The 23,611-nt window shown below is 47.9% G+C and overlaps 1 protein-coding gene across 2 annotated transcripts in view; it reads left to right on the top strand.

The window, feature by feature from the left end:
- The window catches only part of PDPN (podoplanin), a 30,313-nt gene extending 28,419 nt beyond the window's left edge, over positions 1-1,894 (top strand). For both annotated transcript variants that reach the window (XM_036256552.1, XM_036256550.1), the window contains exon 6: positions 255-1,894. In XM_036256552.1, the coding sequence (XP_036112445.1) occupies positions 255-261 (7 nt within the window). In that variant the 3' untranslated portion in view covers positions 262-1,894. The remainder of the gene's footprint in view (positions 1-254) is intronic.
- The last annotated feature ends 21,717 nt before the right edge of the window (positions 1,895-23,611 follow it).

Genomic DNA, 23,611 nt, shown 5'->3' with positions numbered 1-23,611 from the left:
GGACAGATGCTATAGATCTGGGGGTTGAGAGATACGATTCACCGTACAGCCGCAGATCGATGTGTTTAGAGAGGCCTGGGAGCCCGACCCTGGCTGTGTGGGGACCAGGCATGGAAGAGGAATGGTTGAGAGAGAAGAGTACCAGATTCCAAGCTAGAAGACTTAGACAAAGGACACTAGGAATTCAGCTCACGGGGTTACTGTTCCCAGTGCCAGTAAAAGGAGTAACAGTCACTTTCTCTTTGTTCTCACAGGCCCTAAAGAGCTGAAGAACTGTGCCCTTCTGCCAACACATCTGAAGAAGAGTTTCCGACCTCCCCTGTCCCCGAGCATGTGGGAGAAGATGACCCATGGAAATGCTTGGCCACCCCACTCAGAATCCATGGTGATCCCTCCGCTCACCAAACGTAACCCGAAGGAATGCTCATTGACAAGACTTGCTCCTCGCAGCATTTGTCTTTTGAACAACATTTGGGAAAGATACATTTTGGACAAGATGATTTTTAAAAACCAAATGCATAGGAAACAGCAAAAACTGTGTAAACTGATTTGTAACTAAGCGAGACGATGTAATTCCATCCATGTCAGAAACTGTCATCATGTCTTTGTTCTGATCATTCTCTGTTACCGTTAAAATGCAAAGGAATCTGGAGATATGTATAGCAGTGGAGTCCTTGGGTCTGGCGCTGTGTCAGTACATGGCATGAGTATTTTGCAATTTCTGATCTGTTGAAAGGCACACATTCCAGTCTCGTTTGGTCTGTTTTTAAAACCTGATTTGGCGTGAATCATCAAGTAGAATAACGTAAACGGGGGTCATACGTGAATCTCACAATGAGGCCACGGGGCAGCCATAGGCTTGCTTCGCCCTTGTTTACAGTCATGACTTGATGACTCACAGGTGCGCTCCTGCTTGACCTGGCTTCCCTCAGATGTTGGGGAGCCAGAGCTAAGGAGGTGGCCTTTGCTCATCCCCATGACGCAGGACTTTCAGGCTGGCTGCTTTGATCTAGACTACGGAGCTCGCAGCCCTGAGGACGGCCGAGGAGGTGCTGGAAGCCCGGCGGGGCCCGAGGCTCACGTGTTCGTTCCGGAAACCAAGAACCAGGGTGGTCCCCAAACAGAAAGAAACCCTCTGTGTGCTTCAGGTGTGGGCGGTAGAACCCACCGGCCTTCTAACATTCCCTTTCTGCCTCAGAGGAAAGAGATGGGAAGCCAAAATAATCTTGTAAAAGGTTAGTTTTGAAAAAGCAGCTGGATTTAAAAAAAAAAACAAACACACACAAAACCAGAAGATACTCCCAGTCTTCACGAGGCCCCCACGCCTTTCTGCGGGGCTGTAATTGAAAAATCAGAATCAAGGAGCCCAAGCTGCCGTTCTGTGTTGGCGCCATCCAGCTCGGTGCATTTCTTCCCAGAGGTCAGCTGAATGCTTTTTCCTAAACAAAAAAGTCTTTGTACGGAGTGGATGGTCTCTCGTGACTGTGGCTATGAGTGCTGAGCTGTAAACTGTGTGCGAGTCATAACGGGGAAAAGTAAATGATCAGAAAACACAGCCCGGTCCTCCCTCTTTTTTTGCAGTAATGTGTGGATGTTATTTTAAACAGTGTGCCCTTCGGCTGCCTAAGTCCAGCTGGTCCGCCAGCCCAGGCTCCCTATTTGAGCATCACCTGACCAAGAAGGGTGTAGAAGAGCTTTATGATCCTAATACCCTTCTGTTCCGTCGCTCCGATTCCTGAACGGGAGTTGGGAATAATGACCATCTCATTTTTTTTTTTTTCCTTTTCTTGCTTTTTTCTCTCACTGTGAAAAATCACGGTCCACCCCAAGTCGTACACTGGACCCGTCGCCTGCTGGGACAGGGCTGTGGGTTTCTAAGTCACACCTGTGTTGATGCTCGATGCAGTGTGGACATGTCTGCAAATAAATCAGATGATGGTGTAGAATATCGAGTGAGAGCTTTGATTGGAAGTCTCGACCAAGTCGGGGTCCCCCTTAAGAACGTCTCCAGATAAGCTCAGAAATGATGTCAACATCTGCCTCTTGTCGCGACGGTGAGGGAATTATAAATGGTCACAGGAAGTACCAACCATGGGAAAGAGCCCTGTCACCCAGGGCTCTGCCAAAGTAGAGGGGTCAAGGTCCAGCACGTGGGTGGGACGAGAAGACAAGGGCACTTTGAGACTTCTTTTGTCCCCTCTGATCCTCACAGGTTAACCAGGTTTTGCCTGGCCCCTGACTTCTCTGCACTGGAGAGAGGAGCCAAGTGAGGGGCTGAAACACCTTCTGTCGGTCTTCCCTGGGAGCCTGACCTCAGGTGTGCTGGGCTCGGCTACACAACGCAGGAGGTAGTAACCCTGGTTGAGGGTGTTCCAGCTGCGTAAGGGTCTGGGAGCATATCCCAGAATCCCTTTTCCGAGGACAGCCCACTGCTCCTTGGCCCTCAGTGGGTCTGGAGACCCCAGTGGCCAGGCTCTCTGCCTCTGTCCCTCTGTCATCCAGCTGCTCCTGCCCACCCACACCCACACCGCTCTGGAAGAATCCCAGTGCCACCCCTGGGTCACCTCTCTGCCCATCCTACCCCCACTCATCAAGGCTGGTTACTAGGAACAGGAGAGCCATTTCCTCCTCACAAATACTCAGAATGTGACATCCAGATCGTTCCCTTTGCCACACGTCAGGACTCCTGGGTGCCTGGTTCACAAGGGTAGCTTTTTGGGGCTCCAGTTCCTTCCTAAGAACTTCCGTGAGATGGTTCAGAAAGCACAGCTATTCCAGCAGAAAATAAACCACATCCACCTGGCCCCACAGCCTGACAGAGAACGGGACCTCAGCCAGGTCAAATGTAAACAGGTTCCCTTACACGCTCCCCAAAGGACAGGGCTGGAATCTCTCGGAGCTGCCAAGGGGGCCAGGAAATAGCTATCCACTCCTTCATGAGAACATCTGGAAGCCGGAACCGAAGTTAACTGTCAGCATCCTAGTAACGCCTTGTTTTGACCCCGATACTTTTTTTCTTTAAGCTCGGGAGAACCAATTGAACCCCAGGGCTTAGTTCTGCTTCACGAGCCACTTTTAACACAAAGGACAAGTAACGTAGTCCCTCTATCTCCATCTTTATTTATTTATTTATTTATTTATTTGGTACATGCCCCTAGCGGGAACTGAACCTGGAACTCTCTGGTCCATAGGCCGGCACTCCAACTGCTGAGCCAAACCGGCCAGGGCTCCATCTTTAATTCATATATATATTTTTTAGTGTTCTGGGCTTGTGGCTGCTTGTGGCCAGCACTTCAGTGGGGAAGCTAACATTAAAACTTTTTTTTTTTTTAAATTAAAAGTCCTTGAAATGCAGCTGGATAATCACACATGTCCTTGGACTCCAGTCGTCCACTGTCTGCATCTCGTGCGCTCTGAGGACTTGGCTCCGCCTTCTAGTCGTATGGCCAGGGCTCCAGGCCACCATTCAGTCCTTTCCACCGTCCTTAGGCCGTGTTACTCCCTTTTTCTTTCTTCCCTACCCCCTGTCTGCTCTGACTTCCTGCTGATGCAAATCTTTGAGAGGACCATCACGCGCCAGTCACACGGGATGTCTCCGGAGGGACGGCCTCCCTCTGGATGTCACTGCCGCGGTTGTGTGATGTAAGTGCTTGAACAACCAAAGCCACTCACAGTGCCCCGTGCGTGACCTCAGGAAGGCCAAACGTGTTCTGACTTAGGGAAAGCTTGAATCTTTCTTTTGCTCCCCACCCCCAACCTATGAATTAAGATGGGACTGTGATTGGCCAAGGGACAGCTGGAAAGGGAATATATGGTGTGGTTGTTTGTCCAACAAGACCCAGGGACCAAAGACACTTGGGTTGACAAGGTATGGTGGGCTGCTGGAGAGATACACTTCCATAGGACGGAAATAATGTGCTCATTTATTCATTCAACAAACGTTACTGTCAGGTCCTGGGGGTACACAGTGAACAAACCCACAGATCCTTGCCCACGTGGAGCTTTCATTCTAGGCTGAGACAGAGTGGACCCAAAGTAAATCAGTGAATCGTAGAGGATGTGGGAAACGAGAGGGTGGCAGAGGCCATAAGAAAGGGGCGGGGTGGGGGGAGAGAAGTCCGGGGGGGCGGGCTACACGAATCGGGGGTGGGGAAGGCCTCGCTCAGATTTGAGCAAAGTTCTTGACGAGGCAGGGACTGAGCCCAGTGGAGGGAAAAGCATTCTGGCTGAGGGCACAGCCAAGCCCCGGGCAGGAGCACGTGTGGTGTGCTGTGGGAACGCAGGAGGCTCGGAAGGCTGGGGTGAGCGTGGGGGGAATGGTAGGAGGTGAAGCCAGTGAGGTGGGGCCCTTGCAAATGGGAGCCATTGGAAGGGGGTTTTTAAATTAAAAAATGTTTTTGGGAACTGGCCAGTTAAAAAGCCTGCGTGGCCCTGGCTGGTTTGGCTAAGTAGTTAGAACGTCGGCCCAAGAACCAGTGAGTCTCGGGTTCAATTGCGGCCAAGGGCACATACCTCAGTTGCAATTTGTCCCCGGCCCTGGTTGGGGTCGTGTGGGAGGCAGCCATTCAATGTGTCCCTTTCACATCGATGTTTCTCTCTCTTCCTCCCCCCCCCCCATTCTATCTGAACAAAAATGGCAAAAAATTTCCTCTGGTGAGGATTAAAAAAATTAAAAAAATAAAAAGCCAGTGTGATAATCCAAGCAAGAGATATAGGTGACTCAGACCAGGATGAGAAAAACAGATGTCACAATGAGTCAAAGGATTTTGCCCGCGGCAATTGAAAAATGGAGCTGTCCTCAACCCCCCAGGAAGGGCTGTGATGTTGCAGGTGCGAGTGGGAAGGGCATATTCTGTGTTGCACATGCAGAACGGAGACACGTGAGAGAGACCCCGCTGGGGCTGTCCAACAGGCAGCTGGGCATTTGAGTTCAGGAGCTGTCAGTACTTCATAATGATACTAATGAGATCACGAATTACATCCCAGGATTAGTCGTTTCCTTTTGCTCTCTTTTATACCACTTAACAACCTTCTGATTACATCCAGCTCTCCAGGCCGCTTGATGCTGCGATGGGGGTGCCCTCAATAATGGACACAAATATTCCCAGCGCTGGAAAAGAATCTCATCCGTTGAAATTAGCAATCTGGTATGTGGTGTTATGAATCCGTTTCTTACGAGTTTGATTGGCATGAGTTAGGCCCTAGAACCTGTTCAACTCATGCACTAATAATTTCAGAAGGATCAATCTGAGGACCAGATCTTTCGAGAATAATAACCGCATCAAGTTACCACTGCTAGGTGGGGCATCCAACTCTGTTCCCTACACAGCCCTGTGTTGTAAGTCCCGACTAATGGTGCCCACACGACACAATCTAGCTTCCACCCAATCCACTGACTTGCTGTGTCCAAGTTTCCAAATGAGCTCCCATTGGTCAACGCCATGGTCTCTTCTTGGTCTTGTTTTCGGCAGCCATCAGCTCTGTTGATCCCCTTTTTGAGTTTTTTTCATGTGCCCTGACCAGGGATCGAACTCCCAACCTTGGTGTACATTCTAACCAACTGAGCTACCCACCAGGGCTGACCGCCTTCTTGAAGCCATGACGATTTCCCCTCCTGGCTCTCTGCTTGCTTGTCTTCACTCATCCTCCCCTTGTGGGATTACCTAAGGTTCCCTTTTCACTTCTCTCTAAAGAGAAGGTACTGGCTGTACCCTCACCCCCAAGTCGTTGCCCATTCCTTGTTGGCGGGGAGGCACTGGGGGAGCCATCTGTTTCTGAGCTCACTATTTTTCACACGAAACAGTGCAGACAATAATACCTACATCACAGCGCTGTCATCAGCCTTAAAGTAAATAATGAACGTTGACGGCCTGTCTGAAAACACAGTAACTGCCCCATCATTAGCAGCAATTATTCCAACGGCCACTCCTTCCTTCCATTATCACAGCTCATTTACTCTCACGCATCCCTGTGAAGTAGGCGAGACAGAGATTATCCCCGTTTTGCAAGTGAAGAAATTGAGGTCCAACCAGTTGCCTAAAATTACAGAGTTCCGACCTGCCCCGCAGGTGTCGTGACTCACTCCCTGGCCTTCTTCTCTGCTCAGACCACATGACCTCTGTTCACATCAGTTGTCTCCCTCAGCTCAACGGTCTGCATTTCCAAGACACAGTCTCTTCAGCCAGTGGAAAAGGGGAACCTTTTTCTAATCATAAAATATTTTAAACATACAGAAAAACACAGAATAAGAAAAAACACAGAATAATAGCAAAGCCCCATCGCTGTCCATGTTGTCAACTTGTATATCCACAGACTCATTCTCTGCAAACTGCTTTCTCCATCCTCATGATTCTTGTGAGGTGGTCCTCACGGATACACAGAGCTAACCAGGCATCTCTGCAGCTGATGAGATCAGCAATTCTCAACCTTTTTCATCTCCTGGCGCACATACACTAATTACTAAAATTCTGCGGCACACCAAAAATAGATTTTTTGCCGATCTGACAAAAAAAAAAAATTAGGTATGATTCTAATCATTCACACTGGATGGCTGTTGTGTTGGCTGTTGTCATTTTTTATTTATTTATTTATTTATTTATTTATTTATTTTTTTTATCCTCACCCGAGGATATTTTTCCATTTTTTGTACAGATAGAGTGGGAGGGAGAGAGAGGAAGGGAGAGAGAGAGAGAGAGAAACATCGACGTGAAGGGACACATCGAGTGGCTGCCACCCGCACGACCAACCAGGGCCGAGGACAAACTGCAACCGAAGTACGTGCCCTTAGCGGGAACCGAACCCGGGTCTCTCCGGACCGCAGGCCGACGCTCTAACCGCTGAGCCAAACTGGCCAGGGCGGCTGTTGTCATTTTTTAATTTGACATCTAAGGGGAAAGAGGTCAGTGTCCCAGACTAAATAGTCAGATGTTCTAAAAATTCTTGCGGTGCACCGGTTGAGAATCGCTGGTGTAGAGTGTTAGATCATGATTCTACCCCCATTTACTAGGGCTGGATGGATATTCAGGGTATTTCTGAATTTTTGAATTCCAAACAATGTTGTGACAAGTGGGGTCATAAAAGAACTTCCATTTTTCTAGAGAGCGTGATTTTGTCCTCTAGGAAAAATAAAAGTAAAAATGAGTTCATTTTGGGGGGGGTGTTTAAATATCAAGACTTGACTAGGAATTACTTACTATTTTTCTTATGAGCATGCTGCTCATAGAAAGAAGGTCTAAATTAATCAGATTTAAATGGACAGTAACTGCATCATCACCCTTTGTCTCTGTTTTCTCTGATGACCACCTAATCTGACTTTTTAAAACATGAAAGCATTTGAATAAAGTGCATTTATTATTTCCTTTCAAAATGATAGAAATATCTCATCTACATTCCATGGAAGGATTTTTGAAAGCACCATTTCTAATAAAAATACAATCTAGTAAATTTCAAAGTCAGTGTTTTTTTTTTTTTTTAAGTACAAAGTGATATGCCCTGGCCAGTTTTGCTCAGTGGTTAGAGCGTCGGCCTGTAGACCAAGGAGTCGCAGGTTTGATTCTGGTCAAGGGCACGTACCTCAGTTGCAGTTAGGTCTCCGGCCCTGGTCGGGGTCATGAGGGAGGCAACCAATCGATGTGTCTCTGTCACATCGATGTTTCTCTCTCTCTCCCTCTCCCTCCTTCCCACTCTATCTGAAGATAAATGGAAAAAGTATATCCTCAGGTGAGGATTAAAAAAAAGAAGAAGAAAAACAAAATAAAGTACAAAGTGATAGATGAGTTGTTAGAAGAGATTTTCCAATATATAGGCGATAAAGAATTTAAAGATGTGAAGTAGACTCCTGAAAAAAATAAAAAAATAATTGCCAGGCACACAAGATTAAATTTAACATTTTCTTCTTTTAAATAAGAAATATGCTTGATGTTGATTGGGAATTTCTCAGTGTTCTCCACAAACCATTTGATCAGAATCACTTTCCGAAAACAACTGGGGCCGACCCCACTGTACTGGGTTGAACCCCCAAAATAGGACTGAGTCCTGATTTCCAGTCTCTGTGAAGCCGACCTGATTTGGAAAAAGGGTCTTCGCCGATGTCATGAAGAGTCTCCAGATGCAGTCGGTCATCCTGGATCAACTGGATTGGCCGTAAATCCATAAGCAAGTGTTTCCATAGGAAGAGGAGAAGACATAGAGCAGAAGCCATGTGAACACAGAGGCAGAGAGCGGGTAATGCAGCCACAAGCCAAGGGATACCTGGAGCCACCAGAAGCTGGAAGAGGCTGGAAGGCTCCCCTGGAGTCTTCATAAGATATGCCTGCCCTGGCCAGTTTTGCTCAGTGGTTAGAGCGTCAGCCCAGTCGCATGTTCGATTCCGGTCAAGGGCACGTACCTCGGTTGCAGTTGGTCCCCGGCCCTGGTCAAATTGTGCGGGAGGCAACCAGTCGATGTATCTCTATCACATTGATGTTTCTCTCTGTCTCTCTCTCCCTTCCTCCCACTCTATCTAATGATAAATGGAAAAATATCCTCAGGTGAGGAATAAAAAAAAAAAGGAGATGTGCCTGCCCATGCCTTGATTTCCAACTTCTGGCCCCCGGAACGGAGAGAGGACACATTGCTGTTGTTTTAAGCCACCCAGTCAGGGACAATTCGCTCCATCGGCCCTCAGAAACTAACATACCCCTGAGTAACCCACCCGGGAGGGCAGCTCCCCAGGCCCGTCCCCCCACCCCCCACGAAGAGCAACACTGATCTCTTCCACTCTGACCTTCAGCCATCCCTTCGCTCCCTCCAAACAATGGGTTGGCGGCCCCCGTGCTTCCTTGTGACAGACAGATGTTGCTGGACCTTCCCAGCCCAGCGTGCCAACTTCTCGCTCACGCTGGAGGAACCGATGACAGAAATGTGGCCTGGGACAAAGGGCGAGTGGAACACAAAGGCAGGCCCAGCTGCCGGCTTCTCACCCCTCGTGGTGACTGACGCGAAGCGCCTTCCTGTCACTCAGCACTCGCCTTGGACGGTCGGAGAGCGCGAACGGAAATCAAGTCCAACGTCTGTGGACGGCACAGCCCGCAGACTCTCACCGCGGTCTCCTGTGAGCCGGGCCGGCGCTGCGGGTGTTGGCAGTGAAATGAGATGATCCCAGCCATGCACGGAGCACACCCGTGAAAACATCCCTTTGGCTCTGTGGGTCATTTGGGGTCGGGGGAGCGCTCTTTGTCCACGGGGATGGACTGACGACGGCGATGGTGTTGACAGACGGCAGTCGGACGGGCGAGCTCACAGCAGCACACTTCCAGAGACGGGGTGGCAAAGCGACGGCTTTCCCTGGCATATCCCCCCCGCCGGCATTGTTCACTCTTCTCCCCAGGCCCCTGGTCTGTCCCCGCTGATGGGTCTGCCCCCCGCAGGTTGCCAGAGGACCACCTGACGGGGAAAGGCCCGGGAAGAGAAGGAGCCTGGGGTCCGGGTGGGAAACTTGGCTTGGAGTTCACACACAGCACGTGGCCCGTTTGTGTCCTCACCTGTCAAAACTGAAATCACAACCCAGCCCAGCCCAGTTCCCGCGACTGCACCTGGAGCAGACAGCCTGTGTGAAAGGGTCGTGTATATTACAAGGCGCCACACCACAGCGGTAGGAGGTACTGTTCATTTCGAAACGATCGCATCCAGGAACATGCTCGCTTCTCTACGGGCAATGCACGCAGTCCCTACAACGCCCCCGACACGTGGGCATTGCGGTGGCCCTTTTCCAGGTGAGGAAGCCAAGAGCTGGAGTGACTCTACGGCTCTTCCCCTGTGCCCCAAATATGAAGCATTATATCTGTAGAGGCTCGCTCAGATATGTTGCTATTCACATCCAGAAAAAGAAGTTATTTAAAAAATCCCAGAATCAAAGCAATATCGCCAATGGTGAAATTTCAGGAACTGGACAGGTGATAAAAGATCTTAGAACAAAGGCCCCACCAGCATCCCTGAAATTATGCCACAGAAACCTCACCTGCTCCCTGCATGCACTTGGATGTCTATGTCACAGACCCGGGAGACGGCTTAGTGTCATCTTACTCTCAGTAGCAGCTCACTGCTGCCCCCTCTCCTAGTTAGTGAGGTCAAGTCATGGCTGCTATGAACTCACGCCCCAGCACACAGGCCTGCGGGAGCTCGGCTGTGAGGGCAGGAGGAGCTCTGGGTGCCTTTGACGTGTTCCCTTGCTCCTTATTTGGTGGGTGTGAAATGGCTCCTCCAGGGAGCTGGGGGATCAGGGGGGGATGGAAGGGGAAGAGGGAGGCTCAGGGGAGAAGGGTTTATTTTGTTAGGCTTGGGCTTGGATTCCATGCAGACGGCCCAGTCCAGCCCCCCACACTATGATCTTCAGGTTTTGCAAGGCTGTGAGAGGCATGCCAGATGCTAAGTGCACACTTAGGAAGCCCTGAGCTGTGCTGACCCAGGGTCAAGGTTAGATGTGTGAGAGAGGCTGGAGACATCGAAGGCTCAATTCTCCACTTCCAGGGCTTATGGGTTCCGGGAAGCAGCAAACAAGGTAAGACCACACTCATTTGACTACAATGAGCCAACACTTCTGATTCCCAGCAGTAGAATCTCTGCTGGCACTCACTCTGTGTGGTGTTGGTTTGAACCATGAACTGCCACGTCTGTAGGGCAAAAGAGAGTCCAATAACGACAATTTCACAAGCGCAACCCAGTATATGGTAGTAAATGGTATATACACGGACCTCCGCCAACTTGTGTGTTGAATTTGAGAGAGCGTTAATTTCTTTTTTATTCCGAAGATAAAAACTAAATATAAAGAAGCGTTCTCAAATCTTCCTGCACGCCAAGCAATCTCTGTGTGTGTCCCCCAAATCCGGAGATCACTGGTGCAGATGAAGACGCCCCTGGAAGAAGGGATATTTAAGCTGAGCCTGAGGAATGAGCGGAATCACCTAGGCAGGGGGTTCAGTGGAGGGTCTTCCCGAGGAGAGCAGCAGACCCAGAACGCAGAGCAGTGGAGAGCTTGTGGGCTGAGACGTAGTAGCACCTTCCTGTCAGTGCCCTGGGGGACACCTGGCCGGCCCACCAACATAAACACCTAGACGAAACCTTCTCCTTCATCTCAGTGAGATGCTTAACTCTCTTCTGGGAAACTTAATCTCGTGGGATAGGTAGCAATTAGATTGTTTCCCCCATGTCATGGTCTCTAACCTTCTTTATGGGACTCAGGGCACTGGGAAGAAAACCTGTATCTAAGTGTAGGGGGTTCAGGGGTAGTCCTAAAAGATATGCCCATGCCCAAGTTCCTAGAACCCATGAATGAAGACCCTACTTGGCAAAGGGTCTTTGCAGACATAGTTGATTTCAGGATCTTGAGATGAGATCACCCTGGATTGCCCAGATGGGCCCTAAATCCAGCAAGTGTCCTTGAGACAGAGAAAAGGAGAAGACACAGAAGAGGGGAGGATGTGACCACGGAGGCAGAGGCTGGAACGATGCAGCCGCACGCTGAGGAACAGCAGCGCCCGGAAGCGGCAAGAGGAACAAGGCAGGTCCTTCCCTGCAGCCTCTAGAGGCGGTGCTGTCCTGCAACACCTTGACTTGGGACCTCGGGCCTCCAGAACTGTACGAGAATAAAACTCCTTTGTTTTAAGCCACTGAGCACCTTGTTACAGCAGCCACGGGAACGTAATGCCCTAAATACGTCCACGCGCTGTCCTGGGCTCTCCGCCACTGCAATGTGGATGTGAAACTGGCAGAAGAAAAGATTCATCTTTGAACAGCCCCAGATGTCCCCCAGAGGACTCCAAAGCCCATCATCTCAGTGCAGTGTACAAGCCTCTAACGAAGCCTGCTGCCCCCGCCCCCCAGGGCCCCCCAGGCGAAGTACGACGTTCACAAGGGAAAACTTTGCTCTCCCCAGCAAGGCCATCCTCAGGGACCCAAGCCCACGTCGTCAGCCTTGGCGAGCAACGAGATGGGAACCACGCAGCCTGGGGGGCCGCCCAGAGGAGGTGCCAGGAGCGACTCGGCCCTCAATCACAGCCTTGTGCCGCCTTCCCGCTGCGGCCCACTCAGTAAATAAACCCCTCGGCGCACCAGCTATGTGTCTTTTTGTCTGCATCTACAGATCTAGGCATCGGACCAAACCCGCAGAGCCTCTCGGTACGAAGAGTTGGGTGGAAGTACAAAGATCTCCATTCAAACGCCCTGCCTGTTAATTTCCCTGCGCTGAGGAGGAGCAACACTTAACATCCCTGTGCAAATCAAGTCGGAGGCCATGCTGACAGGCCAGGTCCTTTCCGTCAACTGCTTTCAGGAGGATCTCAGTCCTGGTAACCGAGCGTCCTGGTAACCGAGCGTCCTGGGCACAGAGTAGGAACGAGCATGGGGGAGGGTGGCCCGTGAGCGTTATAACTGGGGTGGGGTCCTCTGCATTCAGTAAACATGTTAAGAACCCCAAACCTCGACGTTCTTAAAACCAAAACATCTCACCAGTTGAATGTGCCCTCGAAAGACACTATGGAAACCAAAGATCTTCTGGAAAGGAAGCCCCTCCTCATAGCAACTGCAGGGCAGCCCCACTAGCTGCCACCAGGAGCCTTGGCTGCAGGCCAGGAAGCAGATGAATCATTGCAGCCTGGGCCGAACAGACTCTAAGGTCCTTTCCTGGATTCAAGTTCTCACGGGAGCTGCAAGCAGACGGAAATGATCCTAGCAATCAGAGGGTGGGCACCCTGGGCACACGAAGCCAACTGTGTGACCAGTTTTCCGAAGTCCTTACAAGGCCACAGGAGTTTCTCTTTTTAGCTGCCCCCTCCCCACACAAGCTCATGGTCACCCCTATGACAATTCCAGGCCTTTCCAGGCCTGTCCCAGCCCTGGGAAAGGGCAGACACACATCTGAGTGTGACCAAGCCTGGGGCCTCCCCTGTCTCCGCTCCGCCTGACACATCTGCAGCCCAGCAACTCCTCTCCTGCGGGGTCCACCCCAGTGGCCGACGAGAGCCAACGCGGTGTTGCCCTGTGCGAGGCGCCATTCCGCTGGCTGCGCAGATCCTCACAATGACCCGGGGGCGAACGCTGTCACTGTCCCTGTTTCATAGGAGGGAAACGCAGTGTGGAGAGGTCACCTAGGCTCCAGGCCCCAGCACTACGAGGACAAAGCTGAGGTCTGAGAATTGGAAGGTTTTTTTGTTTTGTTTTTAAGTTTAATCCTCATCCGAGGATATTTTTTCCATTTATCTTTAGACAGAGTGGAAGGGAGGGAGAGGAGGGGAAAAGAGAGAGGGAGAGAGAGAAACATCGATGTGAGAGAGACACATCGATCGGTTGCCTCCTGCACAACCCCAGTCGGGGTTGGGAACAAACGGCAACCAAGGTATGTGCCCTTGGCCGGAATTGAACCCACGACTCTCTGGTCCATGGGTCGACGCTCTAACCACTGACCAAAGCGGCCAAGGCTGAGAATTGGGTTTTTATGCTAGGGTCAGTGGGAAGCTAGACAGTCCTGGTTCTGCCATTGGATCTCACTGACATCAGTTGACAGTACGTGGACCCTCCTATTCATTGTGTGTTTTCTTCTCAACAAGGTAACACGTCCACATGGGACACTAGCCAAGTTCTAAAAGGAGAGGATTGCTAGTCACGAGGGTAGAAGCCGGTGCCCAAAGAACAGCTCTTCGCCTTTGGTTACGAATCCGCGTGTGCCCTGAGTTACCAACGCCACAGCTCCTCCAGAAATAACCCCCGAGGAGCCCGGGAGAAGCAATTTGTGGCCTGGCGGCGTTGCTTGGGGCTTGACCTTTGAGTGAAATTCAATCCACATCTACCGAGGTTTCCAACAGGCTCCTTTAGAATACAGCCCTGCATTGATCCCCAAGGACCCAAACAAATATTTGCGTGTCTTAGCTTTTCTCCATTTGTCAATGAGTTTTCACATCACCGAGGACTGACGCTCATTTTTTTTTTTCTTCAAAGCGGACAGTTTCCTTGCCTCTGAACGGGCATCGCAGGAAGAGAAGCGTGATTATTTCTCCAGCTGAACTGTGGCTCTGGAAAATCACGACGTCTCGTGCTGTTGTGGGGACAGTCAACAGCTACGGATTTGCATGCTGAGACGATGCCATTAGGAAATAAATTAGAATTTCATTAAAAGGACTATGACATCTTCAGCAGTCATCCAAGTATCAAGCCCGGCTGTCCAAGGGGGCAGAGGGACCCGGGCTGCCTGGCTCCCGGCTCACTGGTGATGGTCTCCAAACACTGAGAGGTGCTCTCGTGAAATGAATGTTGCTGTAGCCGGTGAGGACGGACCCCTGGGAGACACTGCACCTTGCTCTGGCCATCATCCCTGTATGGACGTGTCATGTGGAAAGAGCAGGGATAATCTGTGGCCGATCCCCAACACCCATTCTTCCTAAGCCATCAGTCTGAGTGAATCATGGATCTCATTCCCCTTGCCAGGGGTTGGTTTAGAACAGCCTGGGACCTGACCCTGATTCCCAACAAGACAAGGGGGAGGCTGTGGGGCGGGGCCTCTGGGCCAGACTCTACCTGGGAGACTCCAGTCCTCGCCTCTGTCTTCCTGATCGTGGGGATTGCTTCGTGCTTGTGAGGAACAGGCCAGAAGTACAGTGGGGTCAGGTTTTCCTAGAACAGCGGTTCTTAACCTTGATCTGAGGATCTCTGTAAACTCGAATAGGACTTAGCACCAACAAAGAGCCTTTGCTAGTGTTGTGTCTGCTAGTAGGTACTATGTTAGAAAATAAAACTTCCGTTTATCTATTCACTTACAAATACATTCATGAGCCCATTACATAGCAACACAAATAGCACATCCTTAATGAAAAAGAACGAAAGCAAAATTCCAAAACAAAAGTAATTTTGTGAGAAGAGTGGCGTTGTTTCCCTTTTTTTTGCAAATTTCTTTAATGTCCGGTATATAATAGAGGACAGTTGGACTTTCATGTCTGCTTCTGTAACCAATCAGTAGTTTGGGGCTAAAATATGTATAGAATCTACTCTACATGTATAGTTAAAAATGGGAGCCCTGGGAAGGGCGTTCAGGATCCCTCAAGAATTCTTGGACCCACTCTCTAGTGTGCTATGGATCTTTTAAATACATAAGGCCATTTCCCACAACATCATGATCTCATCTTACTTAAATTAAATATTCCTTAAGCCCTGGCCAGGTTGCTCAGTTCATTGGAGTGTAGTCCTGTACACCAAATTGTTGTGGGTTCAATCCCCGATCAGGACACATACCTACCTAGGTTTTAACCCCAGGTCAGGGCATGTATGGGAGGCAACTGATCGATGTTTCTCTCTCACATGGATCTCTCTCTTTCTCTATCTCTCCCTCCCTCCTCCCTTCCTCCCTTCCGCTCTCTAAAATCAATAAAAACGTATCCTTGGGTAAGGATTAAGAAAATTCCTAATAAGAATGATTGTCTTTACTCTAATTTCCCACTCACTCCATTTGATTATCATTTGACAGTTCTTACATCATTTTTATGATTTAGAAATCCTCTTCCCCTTTCACCCTATTTTCCTGACACTTGGACCAGTTTAGAAACTGGCTCAGTTTTTCTACGGGATGTCCCACATTCTGCCTCCATTCGATTATTTTCTCCCGGAGTCAGTGAACTTGTTGGTGTGTCCTTCGTTTCTCCTGTAAACTCGATGCTCCGTCTAAAGCCTTGATTGGGTTCCTTGGCAAGAATAGGTCACGGTGGTACTTTCCATTGTATTCTAGATATAGGTGTACTTTCCTTTGCATCACATCAAAAGGCACATACCTGGTTGCCCTACATTTAGTGACGCTGAGATCTGTCTGTCAGTGGGTTCAGGTGACGGTGCTCTGGTAGCTCCATTGTATTTGTTTTTGTTTTTTGTTTTTGGTGGTACGTACCCCTAGCGGGAACCGAACCCGGAGTCTCTGGTCCGCAGGCCGACACTCAACCGCTGAGCCAAACTGGCCGGGGCTTTTTTTGTTTTTTGTTTTTGTTTTTGGTAGCTCCATTGTAAATTGTTGACACTTCCCCATTAGATTTTACATCCGTTTAATCGCTGGATCAATTATTCAGTTAGGGGTTGAAAATGGTCATTTTTTTCCCCTACCACTTTCATTGTATTATTCCTTCTAAATTCAGCAGCCGGAATTGTGCTGTAAGGAAGAAGTCTTCCTCCTCAGCGAGGGCTATCTGGTAACCCAGAAACTCATGGATCCAGCAGGTTAAATGCTTACTTCTTGCCCTTTGATGACCGATTCTCAGAGTAAGGAGTTTGCCTTAGTTTGCTCAGGCTGTCACAACAAGATGCCGCAGCCTGGGTGGCTTAAACAATAGACAGTTATTTTGCACCGTTCTGGAGGCTGGGAACCCCCAAGATCAAGGTCCTGGGAGACCCACTGTCTGGTGAGATCGCTCTTCCTGGCTTGTCAACAGCCACCTTCTTGCTGTGTCTTCATTGGGTAGAGAGAGAGAGAAGGAGAGAGAGAGAGCCTCCAAAGGCGCCATGAAACTTGGGAGCATACATAGCCAACCCAATGACACATAACACACAAACATTTAGTCCACAACAGACTAACAGAGTTGGTGTCCTGGCTTCCCACAGTAGCGTCAATGGTGCCCAGTGAATTTTTCTGAGCTGCTACTGCTGTTCTTCCTCTCCTCCTCTTGCCCTCACTCTGATGATCATGATGAACTCCTTGATTCTTACATATTTGTTACGTCTTGATCAGTTACAGTCACGATTCTCCTTGATGCTCAAACTGTCCCACCTCAGCCCCAGAAGGTGCCTTTTTGACATGACCCGTTAGTCTTCAAGGGCTTCCTTGCTTTCTGGCACCAGGAGCCCCAGGATCGACTCAAACATGTCCTGCCTCCAATTTAGATTTAGCTATTTCTCTAAGAAACCCTGCTTGTGTTCGCAGGGAATGGGGTGTTCCTTGCTGTGGAGTTGTTTTTGCTTCTGTTCACTGATTTGGAAAATGCATACTTTCCACAAACAAAACGACTCAAATATCCATCGTAATATTTCTGCTTTGAATTCAACATCACCGGGTTTTCACTGAACTTCAAGTTTATATTGGAGTGTCTTTTCTGTTATACTGAAAGTCTTGATTCCTGGCAATAAGTTTTATTGCTGGAATGGTTTATTAACCTACAGTATACATAAAATCATTTCAAAGTTGCAAGGCCGAGGTTGCTCCCGGCAGAAAGAATATTGAATGAAGTTCCCTCTTTCTCTCCAGTTCCTTTCAACCTTACGCATCCCAGTAACGATGCACCGTCCAAACGCTGAAATAGCCCTTTCAATCTTCATAATCCAGCATCAATTTAATATATGATTGAGTGCTTCCCTTGATTTGTTTCCAAATGATAAGGAATGCTGTCTCCCTCTCCTTTTGATTGCATTTTCTTTTTGGAATAAGTAAAATATTTCATGTTGCCAAAGTCAAAGCGTTATAGCAAGATGTATTCAGAGAGGCCCCGCTTCCATCCCTGCTTCTGTTTCTGGCTCTCTCTGTCCTCTTCCCTCTATGTCTGCCACTGTTTTATGTCTGTACTGTTTCCTTTTGAAAATATGAGTGTGTGTGCATGTGTGTGTGTTAGTATGCCCTCCCTTCTTTACTCAAAAGGGGTACACACTGTTTTGCAGGTGATATTTTCTTTTCTTTTACCAATACCTTCTGGATTTCACTCCATTTAAGTAGGTAAAAATATTCCTTATTCTTTTTTTGTGACACAGTGTGCTCCACGGTGTGGATTTTTCTTACTTTATTCAATCATTTCCCTAGTGTTGGGTATTTGGGTTGTTTCTAATTGTTGAGCATTACAAATAATGTTGCAGTGATTAGTTTACGACTATGTCGATCTTCATTATTTGTTTGTTTGCAAATGTGTCACTGAGGTAGATTCCCAGAAATGAGATAGCTGTGTCAAAGGACAAATGCTGACGGAATTTTGCTAGATATTACCGAAATCTCCTCCACAGGGTTTATATTATGTTGTGTTCCTACTAATAATGTCTGACAATGCCAACACCCTTACCTACAATGTTTGGTTTCCAAGTTTGTAATTTTTGTCATTCAGATAGGTGAAAAGTAGCACCTCATTTATGCTGTTGTGAGGGAGGTTGAGCATCTTTTCATATCTTGAAAGACCACTTGCTTTTCATTTTCTATGAACTGTTTGTCACTTTCATCCTTTTTTTAAAAAAATCATGTTTTCTTCTCAATGTTTAGAAGCACTTTCTATAGATTCATTCACGATGTAAGTTACAAATGATTTTTCCTGTTTATTATTTCTTTTCCCTTGGCTTACAGTATTTTTGCCATTTAAAAGATCTTTGTTTTATTTTATTTTTGGTAGTTGAATTCACAATCTTTTTTGTTTTTGTTTTGTCTGTTGCATCTATATTTCAAGTCACAATTTAAAAGGTTTTTCTCCACTCCTACATTACAAAGGAATTCACCCACCTTTTTTTTCCTGCTACTTATATGATTTTATTTATAAAATTTAGATTTTTATTTATTTTTTTATCCTCACCCGAGGACATTTTTCCATTTTTGTTCAGATAGAGTAGGAGGGAGGGAGGGACCGAGGTGGGGAGAGAGAGAGAGAGAGAGAGAGAGAGAGAGAGAGAGAGAGAGAGAGAGAAACATGGACGTGAAAGGGACACATTGAGTGGCTGCCACCCGCACAACCCAACCAGGGCCGGGGACAAACTGCAACCAAGGTACATGCCCTTAGCGGGAACCGAACCTGGGTCTCTCTGGACCGCAGGCCCATGCTATAACTGCTGAGCCAAAAGGCCAGGGTTAAAATTTAGATTTTAAAAAATCTTTATTTTTGAAAGTGTCACAGATCTACTTGGAAATTATCTTGACATACCTCGTGAGGGACAGATGCAATTTCCCCCAAATGTCTGTAATTGATTGTGTTTTTGATTCAGTTGAAATGACTGATGTTCTGGTTCATTAGATACTCTTAGTTAAATAAAAAAGAGAATATGTATTTTAAATGTTTAGCACTTTGTCATCGATAGGCTAAAACTTAAGAATGTTCTAAAAGTAACCCGTCCATATTATAGGAAACAGTTACCTTTGTCCAGCCTGTGGTTTTCCAGTTTTCTAACTATAGGTCTCCCATTCCTATCCCTGCCCTAGGACAAAGCATAATGTTATGCAGGACAGCGGGAGGAGGAGACTATTCTTGTCGGCTGGGCGGGCAAGATGGTCACTTCCCCTTAATTCCCGACGCAGTATTATATACCTGCTACACCTGGGATGAGGATACTTTGGTGTGTGCTGGTGTGAAACACAGTGGTTCACATGCATCACGAAACACTGCCCATGAGAACCCTTTCTGCCCCAGACGGGTCCCCAGGGGGAGTCGCTCTGAATTACTTCTAGAAACACCAGGTGATACTGTATGTAAATTCATTCAGTGTTGCAAATAATATTTCTGACTTACTTCAATGCTGTTTAAAAGCAGAATGTGTAGCCCTGGCCGGTTTGGCTCAGCGGTTAGAGCGTTGGCCTGTGGTTCAGAGAGACCCGGGTTCGGTTCCCGCTAAGGGCGTGTACCTCGGTTGCAGTTTGTCCCCGGCCCTGGTTGGTCGTGCGGGTGGCAGCCACTCGATGTGTCCCTTCACATCGATGTTTCTCTCTCTCTCTCTCCCTCCCCACTCTATCTGAACAAAATATCAAAAAATGTCCAGCCTGGCTGGTGTGGCTCAGTGGCTTGAGCATCGTTCTATGGATGGAGAGGTCAGGACACATGCCTGGGTTTCAAACTCGATCCCCAGTGGGGGGCGTGCAAGATGTTGTCGATCTGTGTTTCTTTCTCACATCGATGTTTCAATCTCTCTCTTCCTTCCTTTCTCTCTAAAAAACTCAATGAAAACATATTATTTAAAAAGAAAGAGAAAAAGAAAAGGTGATCTCCTTCACAAGGAAATCTCTTTGATGTCTGTGAGCGTGTCCGTGGGGGTAGGCAGACCTGCTCCCTTCACTTCATAAGCTCTCCAGCGGCCATGATATAAGGGCAGGGTGTCACACACGAGGAACGACCCACTTGGGGAAGCAGATCACAGCTGATTCAAGGCAACCGCATGCTGACTAAATGGTACACTTGCACCAGCTAGTGGCGAGGATTAATGAAGACATTATTTTCCAGGAAAAACAGAACATTTGTCACAAGGGAAATCTCACATTTCAATTTCTCGAGCACTTTTTCGGTGCCTCCCACAGTCCATAATTCTTACTCTCTTGACTAAATAATTCAGACATCTTTATATAAAATGCTGAAGGGTGCTGTTTCGTTGAAAAAAAAAAAAATGATGAGGGACTTGCATCCACACTTGTTAGAATCCTGGGAAGAAGGTCGAGGATGGGGGTAGGGAAAGAAGGGAATGAAAAATCGTTGTGTTTGAAAAAAAGCTACCCTTGATTAGATAACCTTCACGGAGCTTGTGAGTACGTAGCAGTTTCTTGGTATTTCACCCTAATTCAGCCTGAAGGGTCCTCTAGCTGTCCTTGAGAGCAGTTGTTAACCAAGACCCCAGCCCATTTATCACCTCCAACGTGATGGAAAATCTGGAATCTCAGACAGACTCACCCATCACACTCCGAGCCAGCTCTGATACTGTCTCACTGGGTACAGACAGAGAATCAAGGGCTTCTCCGGCTAATTTGACCCTGGTCGCTAGTCTGCTCTGACACCGTCCATATAGCCTACCTTTGTTACTGTCTTCACACCCAGAAAATCTGGGGCACCCACACAAGCACACACGGCATTACTTCACGATGACCACGAGGTGGGGTTCAACGGGAGCAATAGCTAAGAACTAGAAAACGCACCTTTGTCGTCCAAGGGAGTTTCCTTTGGGGCTAAAATCCCAGGAATAAAAGCCATCCCCTGGCCTTTCAAAAGATCAAGATTGAACAATATAAACTTTTGGTGGTAGAACATTTTGTCTATAAAAGCCCTAGGATCTAATATATATATATTATTATATAATATATATATATTAATATATAATAATATTATATATAATATATATATATTAGATCCTAGGGCTTTTATATATATATGTGTGATATAAAACTCGTGGAGTAATTTGTTTATATTAAGAGGTATTTATATATAAGTTTAGTGTATTTTCATCTTCCACGTGCAGAAAAAATGAGGCTTCAGAGAGATGGGCAGTTTGCCCACGCTGACAAAGCCGGAGGTGGTGTCCATGAGAGGAAGCCACAGCATCTACCCAGTCCGGGTGGGTGACACGTCTCGAACAGGCATCTTAAAAAAATAATAAAATTAAATAAGCACTCTTATCCTCCAACCCAAGATAGAAATACTGTATTTATTCTTCCCCATCGATTCATGTTAGTATGGACTCATGGTTGTTTTACACTTTGATTTCCAATCCAATTCTACCTTACTTTTTTGTTCAAATTGTTTCAGCTTCGACCATCGGGAGATCTGACAGCCGGCTCCTGTATCCCTTTGACATACCCCATCACTGTATTTTTAAAAAATGTATTTGAGCACTTTCTTACTTTCTGGCACTATAAGACTCCCCAGTCTCATCTTCCAAATGCCTTGTTGGCTGTGTTTAAAAACTATATTAGCCTGGCCGGTGTGGCTCAGTGGTTGAGCATCGACCCATGCACCAAGAGGTTGCTGGTTTGATTCCCGGTCAGGGCACATGCCCAGGTTGTGGGCCTGATCCCCAGGGTGGGGGCATGCAGGAGGCAGCCAATCAATGTTCTCTCTCATTGATGTTTCTATTTCTCTCCCTCTCCCTTCCTCTCTCTCTAAAAATCAATAAAGAAAAAAATTTTTTCAAAAACCACATTAATATGATTCACCTGATCAGGTGCACGCTAAGCCACCATGTGTAAATTAGCCCAGCCTGTGGCCACACGTAGAGTTTTCACAGAACTTTATTTCCGTATTTCCACCTTCCTCTTGGATGGAGTTGGCCATTGGCTGGATTTGACCACCAACCCCTGATGTGGGATTTGACCCCTGGAGCACCACTGACTTATGCTGATGGAGTTAGCTCAGTGCTTTCCACTGCTCCCAATACAACGATGAAATCACCAGTCCGGCAGCATCTTGAGTACTGTGTTCTATATTTTCCATATCCCGCTTTTGTTGAGCAACCGGAGTAAAAGGAGACCAGGGCACTCTAACAGCTGTATGGCATCTTGCAAGGTTTCTCAACGGTTTGGGGCTGGAAACTGCCCTGTCGTGGGGGCCAGTCCTGCCAAGGTGTTCCCAGCGCCCCTGGCCCTACCCGCTAAATGCCAGTTGTACGTACCAAGTTGTGACAACCAAAAATTCTCCGGACATCGTCCAAAATGTGCAACTGGGAGGGCAAAATCACCCCATCGAAACCATTGTTCTATAATAGTTACTTGAGACGTGTCCATTTGCAGCCTCAGCACAGAAAGGAAATTCAGAAGACTCGGAGTCAACAGCCGGGCCCTCGTACCATGTAATCTAATCGGCTTGGATTCACTGGGCAAGTCTTGGCAGAGGCAGCCTCCAGCACCAACAAGGGTGGCATCTGGGTACTTTGAAAAGTGATTCGGAAGGTTTGGAAGGTCGATGTGTTTCATGAAAACACCTGCACCGAAGTGGTGCGTGTCCGCTCTGTGGTCCTGGCCGGTTTCCAGCCCAGGTGAGAGCAGCCTGCCTCCCTTGGTTCTCTTTCCAACATCCGTTGGGCACATGGAGCCTTTCTTCTGCTCGACACTGCGTGACTAAACCATGATTATTATCTTAGCTTCCGGTGATTAGTCAGGGGATATTAATTTCTGATCTGTTTAGACTGTTTAAGTTGACAGAGCCCTGGAGGATGAAAAGGACAACTTGAGTTTCTCCCTTTGGCTCTGTGGGATGAAATCGTGGAGAGAGAAACCTTAAATCATCTTGCCAAGAGAGAGAAATTATCCAATAGTTTAGAAATCTGTGTAGGGCTGTCTTTGAGGAAGGCCAGTCCCAGGGGAAGCGAGACAAGCTGACCACAGTGTCCAGCATGTTGCTGTTTGGACACGGGTGAAGGACCGAGTGTCTTTATGTTACTGACCTCCCCCCAACTTGCCTCTGATCTGATCCCCAGCTTACCCCCACCCTTTCAGGTAACTGCCATTCTGCGGACTTTTCTCAACCCCTGTTCCCATTTAAACTGCCAGCCCTGTATGTTAACCCCTGTAGAGGCCTTGTCTCTGCACAGCAACAGGGTGAATGGGATAAACCTGGGGGAGCAACCTGCCCAGGTCTGTTCAGGATTTCCTGGATATCAGCCCTGAAAGTCTGGGTCCCAGGAAATCCTTCAGTCCTGGGCAAACTGAGACGGTTGTTACCCTAACTCCTTGAAGGCAACCTCCATAGCTCATGTCCTGTGACCTCAGCCCTCTCCTAACATACCTCCCAGCATCTAGGTCAGGAAGTGATTTTGCATCTTTTTTTAAATTTTTTTTATCCTCACCCGAGGATATTTTTCCATTTTTTGTGCAGCTAGAGTGGGAGGGAGAGAGGAAGGGAGAGAGAGAGAAACATCGACGTGAAGGGACACATCGAGTGGCTGCCACCCGCACGAC

The sequence above is a fragment of the Molossus molossus genome, unplaced genomic scaffold, assembly GCF_014108415.1.
Source record: "Molossus molossus isolate mMolMol1 unplaced genomic scaffold, mMolMol1.p scaffold_m16_p_12, whole genome shotgun sequence".
Classification (NCBI taxonomy): Eukaryota; Metazoa; Chordata; class Mammalia; order Chiroptera; family Molossidae; genus Molossus; species Molossus molossus.
Note: the sequence above shows the minus strand (reverse complement) of the source record. Positions and strands in the feature narration are given on the sequence as shown.